This window comes from Dromaius novaehollandiae, chromosome 18, assembly GCF_036370855.1.
Source record: "Dromaius novaehollandiae isolate bDroNov1 chromosome 18, bDroNov1.hap1, whole genome shotgun sequence".
NCBI lineage: Eukaryota > Metazoa > Chordata > Aves > Casuariiformes > Dromaiidae > Dromaius > Dromaius novaehollandiae.
Window position 1 is genome coordinate 16,393,028 of NC_088115.1, and position 23,849 is coordinate 16,416,876.

Genomic DNA, 23,849 nt, shown 5'->3' on the forward strand with positions numbered 1-23,849 from the left:
CCCAGGGCTCCTGCGGTACGGGGGAGCCTCCCCCCGCCTCTTCTTACCCTCGGCAGTAGCTGGGGAAGAGCCTGTGGCGTTCCCGGGGTGCGGGGCACCCTCCTCCCTGCCTGGGGCCAGGGCTCTCCCCCGGGTACGGCTGTGCCCGGCTGCCCCGGCAGTTCCTCTGTGTGCCTGCCCCAGCTCGGAGCTGCCGGAGCTCCTCCGTCCTTGCCAGCTGCCCGTGCTGGAGCCTTGTGCGGGCAGAGGGAGGGTAGGACGGGCCGCTCCCTCTCCTGCCCCTGCTGCTGTTGCGGCAGCCCTTCTCCGGCTGTGCTCATCCCGGGGTTCGAGGCGGGGGGCTGTAGGGGAAAGTGCCTGCACCTCGTCCCTGCTCACTCAGGTGAGCGGTGGCAGCTGCTTGCCGGGGGGGGGGGGAGTGGGACCCCGGCTCTGGCTTGCAGCACGGGGGCTGCTGTTCCTCCCTCCCGGGCCCTTCCCCGGTGCTGTTCCTCCCTCCCGGGCCATTCCCCGGTGCTGGAGCTGCTTCTTGCCAAGGGATGCTCCAAACCCGCCCCTGCGTGTCCCCGTGCTGCTCTGTCCGGCACAGTGCACTGCACCAGGATGCTCCAGCCTGCCTAGCCCTCCTGGGGCTGGGGGGCAAGGGGGGGGGGGCAGGGCTTGCCCCTACCGTCCTGGGATTTGGGAGCAGGATGGGGGCAGTTTGCTGCTGCTGGGCTGGTGCCCCAAGCTCTGCCCTCCCCTTGCTGACGGCCTGGTGCAGCACCGTGCACAGGCCCAGCGCTGCCCGCCCCCCCCCCCCCCCGAGGTGCAGTGCAGCCCTTCGTCTTGCACGGGTGGGCTGGGCCCTGCCCTCCCTGTGCCCCCCTGCTCCATGCTGCCCCCCCCCCCCCCGGCGCCGTGGGGCGCAGGCTGCAGCCGGCACCGCTGCATCGTCTCCGCTACGTACGGGCCCACGGCACCTACCGGACCGGGGGGGGGAAGGGGCATCTGTGTCACGCGGTGGCGGCAGTGGGGGGGGGTGCGGTGCCCCGCGTGGGGGGGGCACCGAGCTGCGGCGGGCACCGCCCCCGCCTGCCGCCGAGATCGCGGTGCAATAAAGCAACGGAGGTGGTGAACTGCCTGGCCTGGGGGCACCGGGGGGGGCACCGGGGGTCGGGGACCGGGGCGGGGGGGGGGGCGCCGGGAGCGCGGGGCGGTGCCGGGAGGTGGCGCCGCCCGCGCCTGGGTCACGTGCCGCCGCGTCACGTGCCGCCGCCCCATGGCCTCGCCCGTGGCGGCCTCAGCGCCGCCCCGTCACGCGGGCGGCACCGGAGCGGCGCCGGCGGCAGCATGGACGAGGAGGGCGGCTACGGTCAGCGCGGACGGGACGGGACGGGACCGGACCGGGCGGGACGCGGCTGGGACGGGGCGGGGGGCGGCCGCGAGCCGCGGAGGGGAGGCCGGGGCCGGGGGGAGCCCGGTGGGGCGGGCCGGGGCCGGGGCCGGGAGGAGCCTCGGGGAGGGGAAGCGTCGGGCCGGGCCGCGGCGGGGTGCGGCAGCGGGGCCGGAGCCGCATCCAGCCGGAGCTTTGGCCCCTGGGCGGGGCCGGGGCCTGCCCTGCCCGGCCGTGCCCGTCGGTGCGGCGGGGCCGCCTCCCTCCCTCCCTCCCCGGGAGGCTCCGGGGCTGCGGCGGCCGCGTGCGCGGCGTCGGGGCGGCTCCCGCTCGGCGGTGCCGGCCGGGGGGCGCCGGGCCGGGCCCCGCTGGCAGGTGCAGGTGCAGCGGAGCGAGGAGCCGGCGGCGCCGGGCGGAGGAAGCAGCGGCGCGGAAGCGGCTGCCGGAACCGAGAGCTGCGGGCGCCGCAGCCGGCGAGGGGAGCGGGGCCCCCGCGGGAGCGGCCGCCTCTCTTCCCCGGCGTTTTCCCGCAGCCCGGTGCCCCGGGGAAGCCCCCGGCGCCTCGGCCGTCCCCGGCCCTCCTCCGCCCTCTCGCCCGCAGCCCCTTCCCGCCCGGCGCCGTCGTCCTTCCAGGGGCCGCGGCCACCCTGGGCCCCGCTTGGGCTCGGCGGCGGTGGTCGGGGCCTGTCGCCCCCCCCGGCCCCGGCCGCTCTTCTGCCCGCGCAGCTGCGTCGCGCAGATTAGGAGGCTGCCGCGTCCTGCCCTCGGAGCGGCCGCCGCGATAAGGCACGAGCGCAGGGCGCCCGGCTGCACCGGCGCGAAGGCGGCCCGTTAGCCGGAGAGCGCCGCGGGGACGGATCCCGGGAGCAGCCGCCCGGTTCTCCCTGGAACCGGCTGCGAGATGCCCCGGGTTTTCCAGCATGGAAAACCGCCTGCCGACCGAGCTGCTCGGCCTCGGGGTGCTGCACGGGACGGGCAGCGCGGCTGCCGCCAAGCCCACGCCGCTCGGCAATGCCGTGCCAGGAGGGGCGTCGCGGCGTGCAGGTCCCGGCGCGGTCCCCGAGGCCCCGGGCGCTGTTGGTTTTGCAGCAGACGAGCCGCCGGGGCCTCCCGGCACGGCGGGAGCCCTTGGGGAAGGCTCTCGCTGGAGGGATTGTGCTGACGCGGGTTTCTGCCTCGCCGCCTGCCTCGGTGGAGCACAGGTCCCGGGTAAGCGGTGACGGCGCGGCTGCGGGCTCTCCGCCTTCTCCCCGCCGCTCCTACCCCCGTCTCGGCATCCCCCCGTGGGGAGCGGGAGCCGTCCCTGGGGCGGAGTGGGGTGATAGCGGGCGGCGAACGCGGCGGGGCCCCAGAGATGCTGCGGCGGCCGGCAGGATCGCTGGCGGGAGGAGGTATCTCGGCAGGGAATCGCCTGGGCCAAGGACGCGGTGGCTGCTCCGGCCCCTGCTGATCGGCCCAATCCCGACCTGCCTCTGGGGTCACCCGTGTCCCGAGCTGGGTCCCGCCTCGGCTCGGGCCTCCCCAGACCTCGGGACGAGGGGGATCAGGCAGCGGCAGTAATCCCGCTGCACCCCAGGGATTACCGTTCACTCTGGGCTGGGGATTAAGGGATTTCTCTAAGCAGGGCTGATGCAGCCTCCTGCAAAGCGGCTTGGGCTCGGGGGGCCTCGCTGTCTGGGGCGGGCGGCCGGTGCCGGGAGGGGGACGAGGTGCCGGAGGTCACCGAAAGGAGGGCAGGACGGCGGGATCCCGGCCGGCGGCAGGGCAGGGGCTTCCCCGCACCCCTGCCGGCTCGCAGAGCCATTTCCCACGGGCCGGGCAGGCCCCGGCACGTCCCTTGGAGGCGGCCCGGCACCAAGGAGACCGCGGGAGACGCCACGGGAGCCCCGGTGTGGTGCCGGGCCCGTGTGCGCTGCCGTGCCGAGCTGACGGCAAAGCGTCCGTCTGCGCTCCCTGCCTGGTTCTCGTGCCGGCGCCGGGGAAACGGGAGGATCCGTGCAGGCCCTGGCCCGGCGCGGGGTGAGCGGGGCCGCGGTGCCGCGGGAGAGGCGCGAGCTGGTTCCTCTGCTCGGGTTGGTGCTCGGGAGCGCAGGGCGGCTGCAGTCGCACGTCACGGGCGCCGGCGGGGACACGTGTCTCGGAGCCGCCGTTTGGGGCCGTCGGCGGCTTCAGGCGCGCGTCGCCGTCCGGGTCGTGTTAAGCCGAGCTCCCAAGTTCTCCGGGAGGGTTGTTATCCAGAGCACGGTTTTCCGGCGGGCTGGAGGATCGGGGCCTGGAGCCAGCGCTGCTGTCAGCAGCTTGCCGCCGCTCCTCTCCCGCTGCCCTTTCGCCTCCGGCGCTGCTGGAGGCCGCGGGGGCCTCTGGGGAGGGGGAGCCGCGTGGCAGCCGAAGGTCAGTCGCGTAAGCCGGGGAGCCCCGCGCCGGCCTCCCGGGAGCAGCCGTTGGCCTCGGCTCTTCCTCCGGGTCAGCGCAGGCGCCGCGTGCCGACGGCTCCCTGCGGAGCTTCCCGGCCGGCCCCTCCGCGCCGCCCCGGCTCTCCCTCCGGGCTCCTGCCTGCCCGGCTCCGTGCATCCATCGTCGAGCGGGGCTGGCAGCGTTCGCCGGCTCCCTGCCACCAAGCGCCGGCGGCGGGGTGTCCACAGGGCTCTGCTCTGGCGTTTGCCCCTCACGGCCGTGCCCTGCACCGGGGAACCGCTCCTGCTTTGGGCGACAAGGCCGTCCGTCCGGTTCGGGTCGCGTTGGGCGCCCGCGGGGGCTCGGCAGGCTGGGGACGCAGGGGCGAGCCGCCCGCATCCCCGCCGCGGGAGCCCCCCGGCCGCCCGGACCCCGCGCGGGAGCGGAGCCGAAGGCGCCTCCAGCCGCGGCGCGTCCCCCGCCCGCCCTGGCCCCGGGCGCCGGCGGCGGAGGGAAAGGCCTGCCCGTGCAGGAGGCACCCGGACGGGCCCAGCCTGTCGGGGCGGTGCCCGGGGAGCGGCTCGCGGCCCGGCCCCGCCGCGGCCCCCATCCCCCTGCTCCCCACTTATCGCCTTAGCCCGCGCCGTGTCTTTTTATGCACCTTCCCTTTATGCAGCGAGGGTTGCTACGCAACCGCCGGCTCGCTCGATGCTTAGAGCTCTAATACGGAGGGATAAAACCGCTCTAAAAATATCCCGCCGCCGGCCGCCCGTGGGGGCAAGGGGCTGGCGGGGGGCAGCGCGCCGGCGAGCCGTGGGGCACGGAGGGAAGCTCCCCGGCGGATCGTCCTCCGGGCAGCTCTGAGCGGCCGGGGGCCGCGGGAGCGCCGGCGGCTTCGTTTGCGGGCGGGCGGCGGGGATTGGCTGCGGCGGCGCGTGGGCTTCTCCAGCTGGGAGCTCCCGGTTGCCAGAGTCTCGTTCCTGCTGCTCCAGCCGGAGCGGGGAATCCGCCGCCTCTCCCTGCCCAGCGCCAAGAGGCAGCTGCCGCCGCCCGGGAGCCCCCGGCACAGGGGTCCCGCTGCCCGGGCTCTGCGCCGGCGGCGGGGGGCTGCCGGGCCCCTGCCCGCTCCTGCCTGCCGCTCCGTCCTCTGCAGTTGGAGCCGGCGGCCCCCGCACGGGACCCCTGCAGCATGGGGACGGTCAGCGAGCTCTGCGCCTCCAGCTTCCAGGCCTTCCTGTGCCCCTCCGCGGCCGCCAAGGCAGGTAGGCGCTTCGCCCCCTCCGCTCCGCTCCGCGCAGGATCCCCGGCTCCCGGGGAGACGCGGCGGTGCCCACGGCGCCGGCTCCATATGGCTCTCGCCGACGGCGGCACGGAGAGTGCTCGCGTCCTCGCCGCCTCCTCCCCGGGCCGGGGCCCTGAGCCCTCGGAGGACGGCTGGGTGCCGGGCTGCCTCGCTCGGCGCTGCCCCCACGCCGGTGCCGGGCGCCTGGCCAGGGCGAAGGGTGCTGGGGAGGCTGCGGCAGCGCCGGCAGGGCAGGGACGGCCCAGCGCAGCTCGTGCGTGGCCACCGCGCGTCCTGCCCCGGCTCCTCGCCCCCTTCCCCGAGCCCTGCCTTGAGCAGCCCTCGCTGTGGCCCGCTCCAGGGCCGGGGCAGGCGCGACGGGGCTGCGGGAACAGCCCGGGGGATGTTGTGCTCCCACCCGGGGTCTGCGCAGGGCAGCGCTGCGCGTCGGGGCTGCCTCCTGGGGCTGGCAGCTCGTGGGACCTGCCGATGTCCAGGTTCCCGCTCCTCGAGCGCGGGACCGCGGAGGGCGGCGGTAAGGCGGGAGCCGGGGGTGTGAGACCACCTCCTGCCAGCCCCGCGCCCGTGCGGGGGATGCGGCCCCGCGGCAGGCTGCAGCTCCCTCTCCAGCCTGAGCGCAGGACAGAAGCGCTGGGGCTGGAGCCGAGGGGCAGCGAGGGGCGCGCGGGCCCGGGCCGGGGGGCCGCGGGGCTGCAGACGGGCACGGCCGAGCCCCCAGGCCCGCGTGCCCCACGGAGGAGCAGAGGCGTCGGGGCCGGCTGCCCCCTGCGGCTGGGAGCAGCCCGGGGGCCCTGGCCAGCGCTCGGGTCCCCAAAGTCTTCTCGCGACCCGTCGCGGGGAGGGACGGCGCTGACGCAACCCAGGATGTGCAGAGCCCGTGCAAACAGGATGTGGTGGCGCGGGGACGGGGGCAGGAAGCGCCCGGGGCCCCACGTGCCCCTCGTCGGGGCTGGGCGCCCCGGGGGGAGCGGGCGGGCACCCCGGGGGGAGCGTGGCTGCCCCGTGCCGGCTCCCCCGCGCTGCCCCTCCGGCCCCGCTGGGCACGGCGTGAGCCAGGGCCCGTGGGAGGGTGGGCTGCGAGCGCGGCTTTGGGCTGGGGGAGCGTTTTGAGGCTCTTTTCAAGCCCTTCTCCCCGGTTCCTGGGGGGTCTCGAGGCGAGGGGGCCGCGGGCAGCGCTTTGGGCGCTCGGCGTTATCAGGTGCTGTTTTCCCATCTTGCATGCGGTGGAGCAGGATTTAGCTGAGTCAACGCAGACGAGATTCCCGCGGCCTCCCCAGCCGACGGTGGGACGGGGAGGTGCCAAGGGTTCGCTCCCGGTCCGGGCGCTGCCGGCTGGCTCCCGGCACCCCGCGCCCAGCGGTCCCGCCCCGAGCGGTGGTATCCGTGCGGAGGTGCTGCCCGGAGCAGGGGGGAGCCGCCGGGCAGTGACCTCCCGCGGGCACGGCAGACCCCGGAGCTCGCCGCTCCCGCAGCCCGGTGCAGGGCCGTCCGAGTCCGGGACCGAGCCGTGGTTCTGGTCCGGTTCTGGTCAGCCCGGCTCCGGGGCTGCCGCAGTGTGCAGAGGGCAGCAGGTGCCGGCGGCCCATCCGCGCGGCGCTCCATGCCGCTCGGTCCTTGCGGACCGGCACTGCCGCGGGCCAGGCGTCGTGCACAGGGCACGAGCTCGGCAGCGGGATGCTCGGGGAGGCGGGAGGGGACCCGCGCGCCGGCTGATGCCGGGCAGGTCTGGGGGTCCGCTGGGCCGGCGGAGGGGAGGAGAGGGGAGGGGGCCGCGGCATCGGCGCAGCGGGTCGGGGACGCGCCGGGGTGGGCTGTGTCCCGGCAGGAAGGAAGGGCCGGGCCGCGCTGGCTCCCGCCGGCTGCCTGCTCGGTGAGGCCGCGGGAGGCAGGGACCCCGCTGCATCCGGAGGGGTCGGAGCTGACGCGTCTCCTCTGCTCCCTGCAGCCCCGGGCGCAGGACCGGGAGGGGAGCCCGGCCGTGGGGCTGCGGGCGCCGGCCGGGAGCAGAGGAGTTAAGGCGCTGGCGGGCCCCGGCTTGCGGCGGCGGCAGGAACAGGGTGGTGCCGATGCCGGAGATGCCGGCTGCAGGCTCCGGCGAGGCCGGGGTGACGCCCGACTCGGCCCCGGAGCTCATTGGCCCCGCGCGGCCCTGACTCACTCCGGGAAGCACCGGGGAGGGCAGGTGCCCCAAGAGCAGCCCGTCCTGGAGCCCTGGGCAGGCGGGTGCCGCGGATTCGGACGTCGGGGCCGCAGCCCGCCGGAGTGGCCAGGATGGTCCTCAGGGTGGAGGGCAGCGGTGAGTCCGGCCCCGAGGGACGGGGCGAGGTGGAGGCGGGCAGGGCCGGCCCCTTGCGTGCTGCGGTCTGGGTGTCACCGGCATGGGTGGCTCTGGTGGCTTGGGGTGGGGAGCGCCCGGCACTTGCCGGGGGGGGGCCGGGCTTTGGCCATCTCTGACGTCCCGGGGAGCCGGCGCGGCCCTGGCTCCCCCCCCGCGTGCCCGTGGGCAGGCGCAGGCGCTCGGCCTGGGGCCCGATGCAGCGACTCCCCATCCCCAGCGAGTGGAGGACGGGGCGGCGGTGCACAGCCCAAAACCCGTGCGCTTGTGCAGGGAAGCCTCCGGCCGGCGTGCAGCCCGGCGCGTGGGCTGGGGCCCGGCACCCTGCTCGGTGCAGCCGTTGCCGCTGCGCAGCAGCCCCCTCCCCGCAGCCCAGCCGGTCGCTGCCCCAGCCCTCGGGGCAGGCTGCAGCGGGGCAGCCTGTCTCCCCCTCCCCTGCCCTTCTGCCGCGAGCCGGCCCCGGGCGCGTCTCCGCTGGGCTCGGCACCGCGGGGAGCAGGCGCCCTGCGGCTGCCGGGGAGGGCTGACACCCTCCTCCCCTCCCCGAGCAAAGCGCTGCGTCGGGGGTTTCTCTTCCTCTCCGCCGCGCCGACACGGCTGCGCCCGCGTCACCAGGGCTCTGCGAGCGCGGCTCGGGCGGCGGCGGGGCCCCGGCCGCCCCGGGGTCTCGAGGCGCGCGAGGGGAGGCGGCTCCCTTCCACCCGGGACACGCGGCGGCTCGGGGCGTAGGGTCTCTCGCGTCTGGCAGCTCCCATGTAGTTAAGCCCAGCCGTGCGGGAGCGAGCCTGGTCGTGCCGCCGGGCCCGGCCGCGGCGGGGAGCGGTGCGCGGGGCCGGCACCCGGGAAGGGGGCTGCGCTCGGCCGGGAAGCGGTCCCGCTCCCGGTGGCGGGAAGGAACGCCGGGAAGCGACTTGGGCGCGTCAGTAAGTCGGACAATGCCCCCGGTATTTTAAGGTTAAGTAACTTTTAAGCTGGTCCCGTGACTTGGGGGTCTGATTCATACTTCCTAGCGTCTGATGCCGGAGATATTGGGAAGTGCTCCGGCCGAGTCGGGAGGGATCGTGTCGCAAGCTCCAGGGTGACAATGACCTTTGCGCGGGGGCCTGCTGTGAAGGAGGAAGCTGCTCAGAAACCCCGAGCACAGCGAGGAAACAGTGCTGAGTGCGGAGATTCGGTGTTTGTGATCAAAACTGCCCCGGAGGCATGTGACCCTGAACGAGGAGGGAAGCAGCTCGGGGAGGAATGGTGCTGGGTTAGGGACAGCGCTGGTCCGAAAGGACGTGGGTCAGCTGGATACAAGTACATCTGGGAGGGGGACAGGGCTTCTGCATCCCGGGCGGGAGAGGCTCGGGAGAGGCTCGGGATCGGCGCCCGGGGGAAGCGCTTCGGGTGAGTCCGCGCCCGCTGCCAGCGAGTGGGGAGAGCAGAGCGGGCAGAGGTGGGGAGCCGCGGCCTAGAGACCTGTTGTTGGGGCTGTGACGGCACCTGGGGCCTTGACGGAGCAAAGAAAAAGCGTTCGGACGGAGGAGACCGTGGGTCGTCGGAGACCTGCCCGACCCCTGTCCCACAGCCCGGAGCAGGGAGGTTGGTGGCTCACGCTGCACCGGGTGAAGCTCGGGGTGTTTGGCCCCGGTGGGTGGCGAGGACGCAGGGGCAGACGTGCCCACCCGTGTCGCGGGAGGGCCAGGAAGGGCCGGGCCGTGGGGAAGCCTCCGCCGGGTTCTTCTCACGTTGCTGCCTGGAGGGACCTTGCGTTTTGGCGAACGACCTTGGTGTGGGGTGCGAGTGAGCTCATGAAACCCGATGACAGAGCTGGGAGGCGTAGTCTGTTGACAAGGCTGGGAAAGCTGCAGGAGCACCGGGGTGACCTTGGGGACAGGAATTAACGGCGATGGGATGCTATTTAACGGCGCGGAGTGAGGGGTCACGTGCCGGAGAACACCAGGAATCTCTCCCGCGAGCTGCGGAGCTCGCGAGCTGGGAGCGGAGGAGGCCGGCCGGCGCGTGCTGCCTGCCAGCCCCGGGTCTGGCCCTCCAGGATGACGTGTCGGCGGGGGAGAGAGGCGCCTCGCCGCGCGCACAGCCGCAGGGTGGTATTAATGTCGCCGCGCAGATGCGGGCGAGCTTTGTCCGGAAGGGCGCGTTCGGCTCCGTCGCCTGCGGTCGAGGAGGATGAATTCGGAGGGCGGCAGCTGTGCAGGAGGGCTGCTCGGGCGGCGCGGAGCCGGTCCCCTCCGGAGCTCGCCCCGGCGCGGAGGGGCGATGGCCCAGCGCGGCGCGACTGCGCGGGCTGCGGCTGCTGCCGGAGCCGGGCTGCCGGGCGGTTAACTGCGCGGTGCGCCGGGCCGCGGTGAGGCAGTACACGGGAAAAGGCAGGACTGTGCGCGGCGTGGCGGGAGGCTGCCGGCCTCCTCCGTCCACCTCCCGGCGCCCGGGGGCCGTGGTCCTTCCCCCGGGGGTCGCTTCCCCCCGGGGGGCCGTCGGCCTTAGCAGGGGCGATGCCCCGGAGCCGCCCCCCGCCCGGCGAGGCTCGCTGCAGCGGCGCGGTGGCCGGGCCGGGGAGGGCCGGGCCGGGCCGGGCCGGGGCGGTGGGAGGGGCGGAGCGGGCCGGGCCGGGCCGGGGCGGGCGGGGCGCAGCCGCCGGGCAGCGCCGCTCTGCGGGGCGCGGGGCTCCCTCCGGGCCGGTGAGTGCGGGCGGGGGGCGCGGCGGGGGCGGCCGGGGCGGAGCGCGGTCCTGCGACGGGGCGGGCGCCGGGGGCCGGGCCCGGGCCTGGGCTGGGAGCGGAGCCGCCGCGGGGGCGGTGGCTGCGGGCGCTGCCGCCTCCGTGCGCGGGCGGTGCAGCCCCGGGGCCCGGCGCCTGCCTCGCCCCAGCCCGGGCTCCTGCCCCTGCCCGGCCCCAGCTCGGGTTCCTGCTCCTGCCCTGGCTCCTGCCCGGCCCCAGCCCAGGGCCCGGGCTCCTGCCCCAGCTGCAGGCCCCTGCCCCTGCCCAGCCCCAGCCCAGGCTCCTGCTCCTGCCCTGGGCTTCTGCTCCTGCCCAGCCCCAGCGTGGGGTCCTGCTTCTGCCTCTGGCTCCTGCCCTGGCTCCTGCCCGGCCCCAGCCCAGGGCCCAGGCTCCAGCCCAGCCCCAGTGCTGGGCCTGGCTCCTGCCCAGCCCAGGCTTCTGCCCCAGCCCCAGCTCAGGGTCCTGCACTGAGCCCCTTCCCCATCCCCAGGCTTCTGCCCCAGCCCCAGCTCAGGGTCCTGCTCCTGCCCTGGCTCCTGCCTGGCCCCAGCCCGGGCTCCTGCCCTGAGCTCCTGCTTCTGCCCCAGCTCAGGGTCCTGCTTCTGCCTCTGGCTCCTGCCCAGCCCCAGCCCAGGGCCCAGGCTCTTGCCCAGCTCCAGCTTGGGGTCCTGCTCCTGCCCCAGCTGCAGGCTCCTGCCCCTGCCCCGGGCTTCTACCCAGCCCCAGCTCGGGGTCCTGCCCCAGCTCAGGCTCCTGCCCCAGTGTGAAAGCCGCAGCACAGCATGAAGCTGCAGCCCTGTTGTTTGGCTTTTCTGTCCGGCCGTGGTACAATGGGCCCTTGTTGTGTGCGGAGCTCGCCGCCCTCCTCGAGACCGCCCGTGCCGGACTCCCACTGCTGCCCCTCGGGGCTGCCGGCTGCTCTCTGCCAGGGCCGGGGCCCCCCCGCCCCCCCCGCCCTGGTGCTGCCTTCTGCAGCGCTGCGCTGCCGGAGGGCTGGAGCAGGTCCCCGGGGGCTGCATCACGCCGCCCTGCCGAGGGGGGGGTGCGCGTGGGGGAGAGCTGCCGGCGGGGCTGGGCTCGCCCGATCCCGCGCCCGTCCCTGCGCCCCGGTCGCGGCCGGCTGAATCAGCAGGGCTCCGGCAGCGCCAGGCCGGAGCCCGCTCCCCCGCCGCGGCCGCTCGCTGCTCGGCGGTAGGAATGCGTGTGGCCGTTGCATTCCTCGCGCGCCGGCGGGGGCATCGGCACCCCCTGCGCTGCCGTGCGGGGCTGGAAGGGGCCCCCGGCGGCCCCCGTCCTCCGGCGACCCAGCAGCTCTGCTGAGAGCAGAGGGCGGCGCGTGGACGCGGACGGGGAGCCTGGCGCTGGCCCGGCCGTGACCGGGGACGGTTTCTCCAGGCCGCGTGTGCTAACCTGGCCCTGTCTCCTCCCAGTGCCCAGTGACCTGACCCCGGAGGAGTGCCAGGAGCTGGAGAACATCCGTCGCCGCAAGCAGGAGCTGCTGGCTGACATACAGGTACGGCGCCGAGGGCCGGGGCGGTGCCTCCTTGGACGTGGCCCCTGCCTCGGCAGCCTCCCGCGCGGGGTTATCTCCGTGGGAGGCAGCACGTGTCGCCGCGCAGGACCATGCGCAGCCCTGTTCGGGGTCTTTTACGTGGCTCTTGGGAAGGGGGAGGGTGAGAAACCGCTCAGGGGCCCCGCGAGCCGTTCCCTGCCCTGCCGGGGGAAGAGGCTGCCTGGCTCGGGGCTGTCCTGCCTGTCCCGGCCGCGTTGCCGCTTCCGCAGGAGCGATGGGGAAGGGGTGGTTGTGGGGCTGGCTGCTCGGTGGGACCCTTGGGGCCTCCCTGCCCGGCCCAGACCGAGGATGTGCTGGCCCGGAGGACCGGAGCTGCGGGGACCCCCCTGCTTTGCTGCTGCGGGGCCACCCCAGCCCGGCTTTTGGTGCTCGGCCTCTGGAGCGGGGCCTCGGGGGGAGCATGGGGCCGCTGGTCCCATTCCCGCCCGAAGCAGCTGGAAGTGTCCGGCCCCGCTTGGCACGGGGTGCCGGAGACCCGCGGAGCCCTTGCGGGAGCGGGCCTGCAGCAGGGGCGCGGGTCGGCTGTCGCTCCCGCCTGTGCTCCCGTCCCCCTGCCCTGCCGGCGCTGCCGCTCCTCGCGGCCCACGGAGGCTCTCCCGGAATTTCTGGGGCAGAAAATTGGAGCTGCTGGAAATGCGGGGCAGGGAGAGCTGGGCCCGTGGGGGGACTCCAGCAGCTGCTGCAGGGAGCCCGCGATCTGTCCCCCTGCTTCCTCGTGGCGGTGGCTCTCTGCTGCAAGGCCCTGGCAGGCTGGGGAGAGGGTCCCTGCGGGGGACGTAGGCCCCAGCCTGTCCTGCAGGGCAGAGAGGGCAGCGGCTCTTCCCTGTGCCCTGCGGAGCCCTGGGCTTGGCACCTCCCCGCGCCTTGCCCCGAGGCGTTGGCGTCTCCCGGGCCGTCCCCTCCCTGGCACGGGCAGGGGCCGCGGTTCTGGGCCAGGCCGTTGCCCTGGCAAATGACTGCGGGGTCAGCGCTCATCTGGGACACTCGTCCATCATGCCCGTGATTAAGGCAGCAGAGGCTAATTACTGCCATATGCTGGGCATGATCTAAAGGGATTAGGAGGTAATTCTGTTAACCTCCGAATCCCTTCCTTCCTGCGCGGTGGTGCTGCGGGGGGATTAGCAATGGGTGCAGCCAGCTCCCTCGTGCCAAATGCCCCAGGAGCCGGTTCAGCCGCAGGGCAGTGCTCGGGGCAGGGGGAGGAGGGTCCGTCTGGGCCTCTGGATGGGGAATGGCCACAGGATACTGGCTCGGAGCTGGGATGCCTGACCTTCAGATCCCCGGGTCTCATTGCTGGGCGCCCTTGGGCTCATTCCTGCCTCCGTCGAGTCCCGATCCGTGGGGATATCCTGCCTGCTCTTGGATGTGGGAGGGAGGGGAGCTCCTGGGCCCCTCACTGCCCAGAACCGGGCGGGTTTGCAAGGGGAGGCACCTCTTGTCTCAGCTCATGTCTCTTCCCTCAGCGGCTGAAAGATGAGATAGCAGAAGTGACGAATGAGATCGAGAACCTGGGGTCCACGGAGGAGAGGTGAGTCCTCTGCCGTCACAGGACCGCCGCAGCACCGGTCCCTGGCAGACCGGGGCCTCCGCCAAGCACCTTCCCCTGCAGCGAGGCCGCCCTGGGCACCGGCCTGCCCGCGGCGCAGCCCGTCCCACGCGTGCCGGTGCGGGTGGCGTTCCCAGGCACTCTTAATTCCTTGGTGCGGCAACAGGATCCCAGCCTGAATGGCTGCTCTAGGTCTGTTTTTCCAAGCCTCAGCCCCTGTCTGGCCACAGAGACTGTCTGACTTTGTTATTCTGAGCTGGTGCCGGCGTGGGATTAGGGGCCCTGACAGCCGATGGGAGCCGACTCGCAGCGTCTCTCCCAGTCACCCTCACGCTGGCCCCACTGGGGCATAAAGGCTGCTCTCCCCAGAGCGCTGCCGGGGCCTGCCCGGCCTCTCCCCACGCAGAGGGTCCCGTGGGGATGCTCTCTGCACGTGGTCACCCCCGGCCTGGCCTGGGCTCGGCTCGGCGGCAGCTTTGCTCTGGGGCCCAGCAGGCTGGCGGCAGCGCCGTGCTGCTGCGGAGCTGGACAGAAACGTGGGGCGGAGTGTGCTGCCCTCCACGCAGCAGCTTGACGTGGGGCGGAGTGTGCTGCCCTCCGCGCGGCAGCTTGACGTGGGGGGAGTGTGCTGCCCTCCGTGCGGCAGCTTGTGCCCGGCTTCGGTGCTGGGGGTCAGGGCCGGCTGGAGGAGCTCGGTGCGCTCTCACGTCCACACTGACCTTCTGCCCGAGGGGTGCGGGAGCAGCTGGAAGCCAGGTCTTTCCTCGGCACCCAGAGCTGTTTTGTGCCTCGCAGGAAAAACATGCAGAGGAACAAGCAGGTGGCGATGGGCAGGAAGAAGTTCAACATGGATCCCAAGAAGGTACTGCTGGGGTGTGCCGGGCAGCGGTGGAGGACCAGGCTGCAAACAGGGCCACGTGGAAAAGGCGTTCGTCGGCCCGTCTGGGGATGGGGCGCTGCTGGGGCTCCGCTTGCTTCGTGCTCGGGGCGCCTAGCCGTCTCCCTGAGCTGGGGGCAGAGCCAGCGCCTGGGGAAGCGGGGAGTGGGTTGGTGGGTGAGCAGCACCTCTTGCACTGCTCCAGGGCATCCAGTTCCTGATCGAGAACGACCTGCTGAAGAACACGTGCGAGGATATCGCTCAGTTCCTCTACAAGGGGGAGGGCCTCAACAAGACGGCCATCGGCGACTACCTGGGCGAGAGGTACGCTGGGCCGGGAACGGGTCTCCCGGGTGTCCCGGCGTCAGGGTCACAACGCGACAGATGAGACGCAGCAGCTTTTCGAGCTCCCTGGGCAGCCCTGCCGGCTGAGCGCAGGCACAGGGTCGCAGGCACGTCCTATGAGCCGGTGGGGCCTGGCTGCAGGTCCCGAGCAGGACACGGGGCCGCTGGCCTGCTGTGGCACAAGCCTTTCGTGCCAGCCCCTTGCTGAGTGCCAGGGCTGGCTGGTGGGCTCTCTGGTCTGTAGCCGGCGCTTGCGGAAGGCATGTGCACGCAAACCAGCCCAGGACCAGGGCTGGGGCAAAGCTGTAGGTTTCCCACCCGCGAACAAGCAGAGTCTGGGACAGGGCAGGGGGAGATGGGGCCCTCGTGCAGCTCGGCAGTCACAGGACTGGCTGATGAGGCATCCCTCGTGCCCTGGCTTTGTTCCCGCAGGGATGAGTTCAACATCCAAGTTCTGCATGCCTTCGTGGAGCTGCACGAGTTCACCGACCTCAACCTCGTGCAGGCCCTGCGGTGAGCGAGGGGCAGGGGCAGGGGCAGGGGCTGGGGCTGGGGCAGGGGCTGGGGCTGGGGCAGGGGCTGGGGCTGGGGCAGGGGCAGGGGCAGGGGCAGGGGCAGGGGCAGGGGCTGGGGCAGGGGCAGGGGCAGGGGCTGGGGCTGGGGCAGGGGCAGGGGCAGGGGCAGGGGCAGGGGCAGGGGCTGGGGCTGGGGCAGGGGCTGGGGCTGGGGCTGGGGCAGGGGCAGGGGCAGGGGCTGGGGCAGGGGCTGGGGCTGGGGCTGGGGCAGGGGCAGGGGCAGGGGCAGGGGCTGGGGCTGGGGCTGGGGCTGCGCCGTGCCCCACGGGGCGCTGCCCGCACCCGGCTGGGGGGGCAGGCGAAGGGCTTGCGGTGGGACGTAGCGGCGTGCGCAGGGCCGGCGGGCGCGTGGGTCTGGAGTCCCTAAAGCAGGGGACACCTCGCTGTTCGCAGGCAGTTCCTGTGGAGCTTCCGGCTGCCTGGGGAGGCTCAGAAGATCGACCGGATGATGGAGGCGTTCGCCCAGCGGTACTGCCAGTGCAACCCCGGGGTCTTCCAGTCCACAGGTGAGAGGCTGCCCCGGCGCCCTCCCCCAGCGGTCCGGCACTGCCGCTGACTTCCCCGCTGTCCCTGCAGACACCTGCTACGTGCTCTCCTTCGCCATCATCATGCTGAACACCAGCCTGCACAACCCCAACGTCAAGGACAAGCCCACGGCGGAGCGCTTCATTGCCATGAACCGAGGCATCAACGACGGGGGGGACCTACCTGAGGAGCTGCTCAGGGTGAGGGATGGGGCGCAGGGGGCCAGGGACTGGGGTGCAGAGCCGGCCTTTCGCAGGGCTCCCGAGGGGCAGAGGTGACACCATGTGTCTCTATCAGAATCTCTATGAAAGCATCAAGAACGAACCCTTCAAAATCCCCGAGGATGACGGCAATGACCTCACCCACACCTTCTTCAACCCCGACCGGGAGGGCTGGCTCCTGAAGCTAGGTGAGTGCTGGCGGAGGAGAGGATGCGGCCCGGGGAGGACAAGCTCTCCGCTGGGGATGGAGCTGGGCCGTGGGCGCAAGCCACCTGCCTGGAAGCAGGACCCGGCGCCGGGCTGCCTGCACCTCGCCGCCCGGCCCAGCTCCGGAGTGCGGCTCTGCGGGGGGGCGGGGGCTGCAGACACGGGCTCAGCTCGCGGGGAAGGTGTCCGTACGCCCAGCAGCCCTCCGTCTCCCCGGGCTCGTCGGCAGGACCGGAGCCGCGGCTGGCGGGGCCCCGCGGTGGGGCCAGGCAGGCTTCCCGGGAGATTCTGCCTGCGCTGCCCGCCGTAGGACGGGCGAGTGCTGGGGCGCAGAGCTGGTACCGGGGCCTGGTGTCCGAGCACAGAGACCGCGAGGCCCTTCGCGCCACCACGTCACGGCCAGGCCGCGTCCTGTCGGAGCGGGCCCCGGGGAGCGAACGGCGAGCTGCCCAGGCTGCGTGCGTCCCCCTCCATGCCGCAGACCGGTCCCCGCCGCACCTTCCCACAGCATTACCACCCCGCATCCCGGCTCCACGTGCAGGCAGCGTGCATGGCATCCCCGCGGCCCCACCGCAGACCCCGGCGCTCGCAGACCACGAGCCGTGCCCCGCGCCTTGGCTCCTGCGGCTTCTCATCTCGGCAGCTGTTAGGGAACTTTCCGCCTGGGTTGAGCGAGGACGGGGAGGCAGGCGGGTGCTGGCAGGAGCCAGTTCCAGCAGCCCCTTTCCCCGGGGCTCTCGCCGGCCTTGGCCCGCCGTCCGCTAACTGGGGGGTGTTTCTGCTGTATCGCCACCCCCCCGGGGCGGGAGAGGGGCCTTAGGCCTCCGCGTGCTCTGGCTGGAGCAGAGCCCTGCCCCGCTGCCCAGCACGTGGCAGAAGGGACCGGTGCGAGGGCAGGTCACCTCCCGCCCGTGCCGGGGCCGCTTGCAGCTGGGAGGTCGGAGGGGACGTCGGAGCATCCCTGCGCCCGCGGCTGCCTCGCCTCCAGCCCCGCTAACGGGGCGGCCAGGGGGGCGCGCGTCCCGCAAAGGGCTCCGCGGTCGGGAGCCCCGGGCCTCCCTGCCCTCCTCCGGCCCCCCCGGGGAGGGCCCCCACCCCGGCGGGGGGGCCGGTCCCGCAGAGCCACAGCGAGCCAGGCCGCGGCGGTGCCCCTGCTCCGGCCGCCCCTCGCGGCTCCCCGCTGCCGTCCCGCCCTGCTGGCCCGCGCGGGGCGAGGGGGGGCGAGTTCTTTGGGGTTTCCTTTTTTTTTTTTTTCCTTTTTTTTTAATTTTCTTTTCTCCCTCATTTGTATGTTTCCATGATTTTGGCTCTTCCTTTCCTTCCCCCAACTCCAGGAGGTACGTACCCCTCTCCCCGCTCCGCTCACGCCGCTGGGGCTTCCTTGATTTCTTTCCTTTTCGTTTTTAATTGCTGGTGATTAGTCTCATTGCTGCTGCTGCTAACCCACCGCACCGCCCCGCACCGCCCCGGGACCTCGCCTGCCCCGGGGGCACCCGCTCCCCGCAGCCGCCCAGGACAGGGACGCTGGCCGGGGGCCTCATCGGCGCCGAGCGCTCCCCGGGGCCCCCCCTCCGCCGCCCCCTCCACTGCCCCGGCCCCCAGAACGCTCCCGGGCCGGGGGGACGAGTCCGGGGCAGCCGCCTCCGTGCTTGGCCCCGCGGGGGCTCGGCCCTTCGCCCCGGCGCTGCGGGGGGACGGCGCCCGGGGGGGTGTTTGGGGTGTCCTCGGGAAGGGCCCCCAGCCCGGGCGCCACGTGCCTGGAGGGGCCAGAGGAGCTGCTCGGCAGCGCTCCCCCCGCCCCCCCGGGGCCAGGCCAGCACGGCCCGTGGGAGAGGGGGCCCCAGAGCCCCTGGAGCCCCCCCGCCCTGAGCCGCCTGTGCAGCCGGGCGCCCCACGGCCCTTCCCGGCCGGGGCCCGGGGGTGCCAGGCGCGAGCTGGGTGGGGGGACAGCACCACGGGGCTGGGGAGGGTCACACCGGGGTTTGGGTGGGAAGGGCTGCTTGGCTCCGGGGGGGCACAGGGCCTTTTTCTCCTGGGAAACGCTGGCACGGGGGTGAGGGCTGGGGGTCCAGCTCCAGCCGGGTTAAGGGGGCGAGGAGCAGGCAGGGGTCTTTGGGGGGGGGGGTCTGCCTTTGCCGCAGCCAGGCTGGGCTGGGGACATGAGCCCGTCCCCCAGCGCACCCGCGGTGCCGCCGCGTGTCCCTGCTGCCGCCTGCTCCCACGCCGAGCCGCAGCGTGCCGGGGGGGAGCCGGGCTCTCCCGTGCTCGCGGCGCCCCAGGATGCCGGAGCGGGGTCCGGCGATGCCGCGGCCCTGGAGAGCAGCCGGCTTCTCCCTTTGGGTGGGGGGGGAGGCTGCGTAACTTCCTCAAACCGAGCACCCGCACGCCCCGGGGCCGGGGGTGCCGGAGCAGGCGCTGCGCCCCGGAAAGCCCCGCGCTCCCTCGCCGCGAACCCCGTGACCGCGCCGACGCGTTTGCTCGGGGCGCGCTGGCCCCCGGGGACCCGGCGCTTTCCGCGGAAGCCGCTCGGCGCCGGCCGGCCCTGCCCTCGCCATCCTCCGCCTCCATCCTCATCCGTCTGCTTTCCGCTCTCGCTCGTGGCCTGTCGCCGTGGTTTGTGCTGCCTGCTGCTGCTGCTGCCGCCGCGGCGCCCGCCCGGGTGCTTGTGTGTCCGTGTGTCCGTGCCGCGGGCTCCAGCGCTGCCGTAGCCTCCATGTGCCGCGTTCCCCCGCCGGCGCCGGGGCCGCGCCGACCCGCCTCCCTTTGCTCCCAGGCGGCAGGGTGAAGACGTGGAAGCGACGCTGGTTCATCCTGACCGACAACTGCCTCTACTACTTCGAGTACACCACGGTCAGTGGCCCCGCGGCCGGAGGGACGCCGCATCCTGCCCGCGCCTGGGGTGCTGAGCACCGGCGTGGGCCGCGGTCCCCCTGGGTGCCGGTGGCCGCAGGGACGCGGGATGCGGGATGCGGACCGCGGGGGCCGGGCAGCGCTGGGGGGCCGTGCACGGGGGTGGTCGGGGAGGGGGCTTCTGCCGCTGAACCCCTTCTCTGCTCGGCCCCCTCAGGATAAAGAGCCGCGGGGCATCATCCCCCTGGAGAACCTGAGCATCCGCGAGGTGGAGGACTCCAAGAAGCCGGTGAGCCCTGGGGGGGTCCCCGGGGGTGGCGGAGAAGAGGGTGCCGCAGCTCCCGGCGCCCGGGAGGAGGACTCCGGCCAGGGCCGCCTGCCTCAGCATCCCGCCGGGGTACCGGGGTGCTCCGGGCGACGGTCCATCCCCGTCCAGGCGTTGGGGGCACCCGCAGCCCCCGTGCTCGCGCCTCGTCCCTCCCGGGCTCCCTTTGGGAAGGGCAGCGGCCGTCTCTGAGCCGTCTCCTCCCTCCGCAGAACTGCTTCGAGCTCTACATCCCCGACAACAAGGACCAGGTGATCAAGGCCTGCAAGACGGAGGCGGACGGGCGGGTGGTGGAAGGGAACCACACGGTGTACCGCATCTCCGCGCCCACCCCCGAGGAGAAGGAGGAGTGGATCAAGTGCATCAAGTGAGTGCTGCCCCGGGGAGCCCACGGCCGGGCACGGGGCTGGCGGGGAGCGGAGGGGCCCTGGCTGCCGCCCCGCGCACGCTGGGGAGGGCAGCGCTCCCCTGGGCCGGGGTGCCCCGCGGGCGGTGGGGGGAGCTGGCTCTCCGTTCCCGGGGGGGCAGAAGGACCTGCCGGCTGCGCGGCTAAGGCGGCCCTCGTTCCCTCTGCCAGGGCAGCGATCAGCAGGGACCCTTTCTACGAGATGCTGGCTGCCCGGAAGAAGAAGGTGTCCTCCACCAAGAGACACTAGCAGCCTTCGCTGGCCCTGCCAGACCGGCGCGTCCCGGGCAGCGCGGGCGTCCGGAGACGGAGCGAGCCCGCTGCGGGGCTGGGGCCGCTCTGCAGCCAGGCCCCTCGCCCAGGACCTAGCTTCAGCTTCGCAGTTTCTTTACCATGGGGGCGGGTGGGGGCACGGGCGTCTCGGTGGGTCTGGCCCCCGGGCCGGGACTGCCTCGTCCCCAGGACCTCATCTGCGGGCAGAGCAGCCTCCCCGCGGGTGCGAGCGGGGCTGGGGCCGGGCCGTCCCGGCGTGCAGGGAGCCCCGGTGCTCGCCCGCTCTGCACGGCGTTTGGCTGCAGCACGGGAGAGGCCGCGGGCGAGCGCTGTCCCCCCGCCTCGCTCGGCCCCGCGGGCGATGCTGGAGCCGGCAGGGGCACGGTCGACATCCTTCCCGCTCCGGATGCCCGGGGCGGTGCCATGCGGGAGGCAGACGCGCTCCGGGGGCCGGAGGCAGTGCGGGGAGCCCCGTGGAGCACGTGGTCCTGGGGCACTTGGGCACCCCGTCCCGGCTCCAGGCACCCGGCGGTTTCGGGGGGTGGCTGGGAAACAGCCCCGCGCAGGCACCGCTCCCGGCCCTCGTTGTAGAGGGCCAGGTCTGTCCCGGGCTCCCTCCCCGCGCCGGGGGACGCACCGAGCGGCACAGCCCCGGGGGTCGGGACCAGAGCTTGTCACCGCCACGGCGGGCACCGGCATGGCCCCGGGCACCGCCGCGTCCCGGCCCGGCCGCGGGGTCCAAGGGGCAGCACCCAGTGAGGGCCTGGCCGGCTGCCGCCGGGCTTGGGCGCGCTTCCCACGGTGGGGATCCCCGGGGCCGGGGCGGCCGCCGTCTCGCCTGCAGCACGAGCCCCCGGGGCCGGCGGCGGGATGCCGCCGCCTGTGCCAACACCCGCGTCTCGTCCTGCTCCCCCGCCGCCGCGCACAGGCCCGGAGAGAGGCGCCTGGATCAGTATTAGTCTATTTATCAGAGGTGTAAATATTTCTGTATAGTTTTCTCCTTTTAGATTATTTTGTACGTCGGCATTGCTCCGTGCAGAGACCTCTCTCCGGGAGGGCGGCGGTGTGGCAGGAATTTTTTATTCTGATTCTAACTTTTTTTTTTTTTTTTTGCCACGGCCTTGTAAACCAGTACTGAGGATCTGCAGCAAATAAACACCGACCCTGCGCTCAGCCTTGGCGCTCGTGTGGTCTCTGCGTGGGGTGCGGGCAGGGCAGGGCGGCGCGGGCTGGAAGCACCCAGCGGTGCCCCTTGCACCGGTGCGAGGGAGCAGTGGGGCGCCCGCCTGGGGGGCAGGGGCCGCGGCCAGCCCCCATCCCCATCCCGGCCCTCGTCTGAGGGGTGCTGGACCACAGGGTGCCCCAGGGAGGGATGTGGGAGCCGGCCCCACGCGCCCCAAGGGCCCTTCCTCGCCCCTCCGTGCCCGGGGAGCGGGCACCGGACCTGGCATGGGCCGGGCCCTAGGGCATCAACACAGAGGCGATCCCGCGTCGCGCCGGGGCGGTGGGGTGCGGGGAGGGGACGCGGCCGCCCACCCGGCACGAGGGGCGCAGCGACGCCGAGCCTGGGCGGGAGGCGGGGGCCGGAGCTCTGGCCCCGCCGCGGCAGTTGCACGGCAGTTCTGCGGCAGTTGCACCGCGGTTCTGCGGCAGTTGCACCGCGGTTCTGCGGCAGTTGGCTGCAGTTGGGCTGCGGACGGTGGTTGGTGCCTGTCGGGGCTGGGAGCCAAGGGCCTGGGGCTAACGAGGTTGGGGTTAACGGGGTTGGGGGTGATGGGGCAGGTGTGGTGGGGCGATGGGGCAGGATGGGATGGAGCAGGCTGGCAGGGGGTGATGGGACTGGAGACCACGGGGCAGGGGGGTAATGGGGCAGGCTGGGGCAATGGGGCTGGGGGCAATGGGGCAGGCTGGGGGCAGTGGGGCTGGGGGCAATGGGGCAGGCGAAGCTGGGGCAGACTGGGGGCAATGGGGCCTGCAGGGCTGGGGCAGACTGGGGGCAATGGGGCAGGGGAAGCTGGGGCAGGCTGGGGCAATGGGGCTGGGGGCAATGGGGCAGGGGAAGCTGGGGCAGGCTGGGGCAATGGGGCTGGGGGCAATGGGGCCTGCAGGGCTGGGGCAGGCTGGGGGGCGATGGGGCTGGGCAGGGATGCTCCAGCCGGCTCCCTCCGAGGCTGCAGCGTGCAGAAGGGGTGGAGATGGGGCCGGGCAGCGAGGAGGGCGCAGCCGGCGCCGGGGTCTGGAGCGGTCGTCCCTGGCTGAGCGACGCCTCCGCCCCTTCCCACCCGGCAGCGCGCGCCCCCGGAGCGCAGCCGCCCCATCCCATCCCGCCCCATCCCATCCCATCCCGGCGCGGCGCGGGCAGGATGGCGACGCCGGACAAGCGGCACGACTTCATGGAGAGCTTCGCCACGGCGCTGCTGCGGCTGAAGCCGGACAAGTGGCCCAAGTTCGTGGGCAGCGAGGAGGCGGCGGCCGCCCTGACCGAGTTCTTCGAGCAGCCGGACGCGCTGGAGCTGGTGCTGGCGCCGAGCCCCGCCGGGCAGCTGCTGCCCGCCACCCGCTTCCCGCCCGCCCTCAGGGGCAAAGGCGTCTACTTCGTCAAGCGGAAGCGGGAGAACATCACCCGCGAGAACTGCGCGGCCGCGCTGCTGGTGGGCGACCTCAGCCCCGCGCCGGTGGAGCAGCTCATCGCCGTGGTGGAGGAGGTGGGTCGGGGGGCGGCGTGCCCCTGGCCCCGCGGTGCCCCCCGCCCGGGCGGGCGCCCCGACGGACCCCCTCCCGCAGGTGGTCCACCCGCTGCTCCTGAGCGAGCGGAACGCGGCGGGGTGGCCGCGGGTGGTGGCCGAGGACGTGGCGCGGCGAGCCCAGCGGCTGAAGGACGAGATGTTCGTGATGGGGGGGAAGGTCAGGGGGCAGCCGCTGCTGCCGCTGCCCGAGCACCTGGACAGCCCGGCCGGCTCCAGCGCCGCGCTGCGCAGGTGGGTGCCGCGGGTGCTGCCGTGTGCCGGGGTGCCGCGAGGCCCGGCCCCGCGCCGCAGCGTGACCCCGCCGCCCTGCAGCCCGGCCGCCGACAGCTCCCTGCTGCGCGCCATCGAGACCACCGTCATCGACTGGTCCCACCAGATCGGGGACGTGCTGAGCAAGGACTCGGCGCAGCCGCTGCTGGAGGGGCTGCACCCGCTGCCGCGGGCCGAGTTCGAGTTCTGGCGCGTGCGGCTGGACAACCTGCAGTGCATCAACGAGCAGGTACCGGCCCCGGCCCCCGGCCCCCCGGCCCCCCCGGGGCCCCGCCACCCCCCTGACCCGGCGCTGAGCCGCCGCCGTCCCCCCAGCTGCTCTCGCCCCGCGTCTCCGCCATCGCCGAGATCCTGCGGAAAGCCGACAGCTGCTACCTGCCTGCTCTGGAGACCGTGTTCAGCGACGTGGCTGCGGGTACGGCCCGGTGCCTGCCTCCCCGGCGTGGGCAGCCTCCCGGCAGCCGACGCTGAGCTGCTGCTCTGCCCCAGGTCTGGAGGAAGCCCGCGACATCTGCCTCCACCTGCGACCGCTGCAGGTCCTGCTGGAGGAGATGGAGCAAACGGACTACGCCCAGGTGAGCCGCGCGGGGCGAAGCGGCCGGCACCGCCTGCCCTCCCGGGCCGAGCAGGAGCCCCCGGGGCGGGTGCTGACGGGGCGCCGCTCCCCAGCTGCAGCCCTGCATCGCCCGGGTGCTCGGCGCGCTGTGCCTGGCGGGGGCTCGCTCCCGGCACTACAACACGCCCGCCAGAGCCATCGTCATCCTGCGGGAGATCTGCAACCTCCTCATCGAGATGGTACCGCCCGGGCCGGGCGCGGGGCGCGGAGGGGCTGGGGACGGGCCGGCTCCTCGGCCTCCGCCTCCTCAGCCTCAGCTTCCCCCCCTTCCCGCGACCTCCTCCGGCCGTCCGAGCAGGACGCGGGTCGGGGAGGGAGAAGCTGAGGTGCCTGAGCGACACCCCTTAATCGCGGGACCACGTG

General features: G+C 73.9%; 2 protein-coding genes across 8 annotated transcripts in view; both read left to right on the plus strand.

Annotated features, from left to right (window-relative positions):
• Positions 1–1,232: 1,232 nt before the first annotated feature.
• CYTH1 (cytohesin 1) lies at positions 1,233–21,026 on the plus strand. Of its 7 annotated transcripts, none has more exons than XM_064522888.1 (13): positions 1,233–1,354; positions 11,561–11,643; positions 13,167–13,231; positions 14,045–14,111; positions 14,332–14,450; positions 14,904–14,984; positions 15,440–15,552; positions 15,623–15,771; positions 15,869–15,981; positions 18,771–18,849; positions 19,067–19,138; positions 19,387–19,541; positions 19,752–21,026. In XM_064522888.1, exons 1-13 carry the CDS (start codon positions 1,333–1,335, stop codon positions 19,828–19,830), a joined length of 1,197 nt encoding a protein of 398 aa, XP_064378958.1. In that variant the 5' UTR covers positions 1,233–1,332; the 3' UTR covers positions 19,831–21,026. The 7 variants fall into 7 exon arrangements, with proteins under 7 accessions (XP_064378958.1, XP_064378954.1, XP_064378956.1 ...); XM_064522884.1 differs by lacking the exon at positions 1,233–1,354 and adding an exon at positions 2,281–2,584 and having other exon boundaries at positions 15,869–15,980; positions 18,773–18,849; XM_064522886.1 differs by lacking the exon at positions 1,233–1,354 and adding an exon at positions 4,944–5,031 and having other exon boundaries at positions 15,869–15,980; positions 18,773–18,849.
• Positions 21,027–22,216: 1,190 nt separating this feature from the next.
• The window catches only part of DNAH17 (dynein axonemal heavy chain 17), a 38,429-nt gene continuing 36,796 nt past the window's right edge, over positions 22,217–23,849 (plus strand). Inside the window, exons 1-6 of the mRNA XM_064522891.1 lie at positions 22,217–22,558; positions 22,638–22,837; positions 22,913–23,099; positions 23,186–23,285; positions 23,360–23,445; positions 23,540–23,665. Coding sequence (XP_064378961.1) covers positions 22,217–22,558; positions 22,638–22,837; positions 22,913–23,099; positions 23,186–23,285; positions 23,360–23,445; positions 23,540–23,665 — 1,041 coding nt within the window. The remainder of the gene's footprint in view (positions 22,559–22,637; positions 22,838–22,912; positions 23,100–23,185; positions 23,286–23,359; positions 23,446–23,539; positions 23,666–23,849) is intronic.

Coding starts and splice junctions, on each gene's coding strand:
- CYTH1 (XM_064522884.1), top strand. CDS start 2,296: ATGGAAAACCGCCTGCCGACCGAGCTGCTCGGCCTCGGGGTGCTGCAC. Junction 11,644..13,166: donor AGCTGCTGGCTGACATACAG/GTACGGCGCCGA, acceptor CTCTTCCCTCAG/CGGCTGAAAGATGAGATAGC. Junction 19,542..19,751: donor GAGTGGATCAAGTGCATCAA/GTGAGTGCTGCC, acceptor TCCCTCTGCCAG/GGCAGCGATCAGCAGGGACC.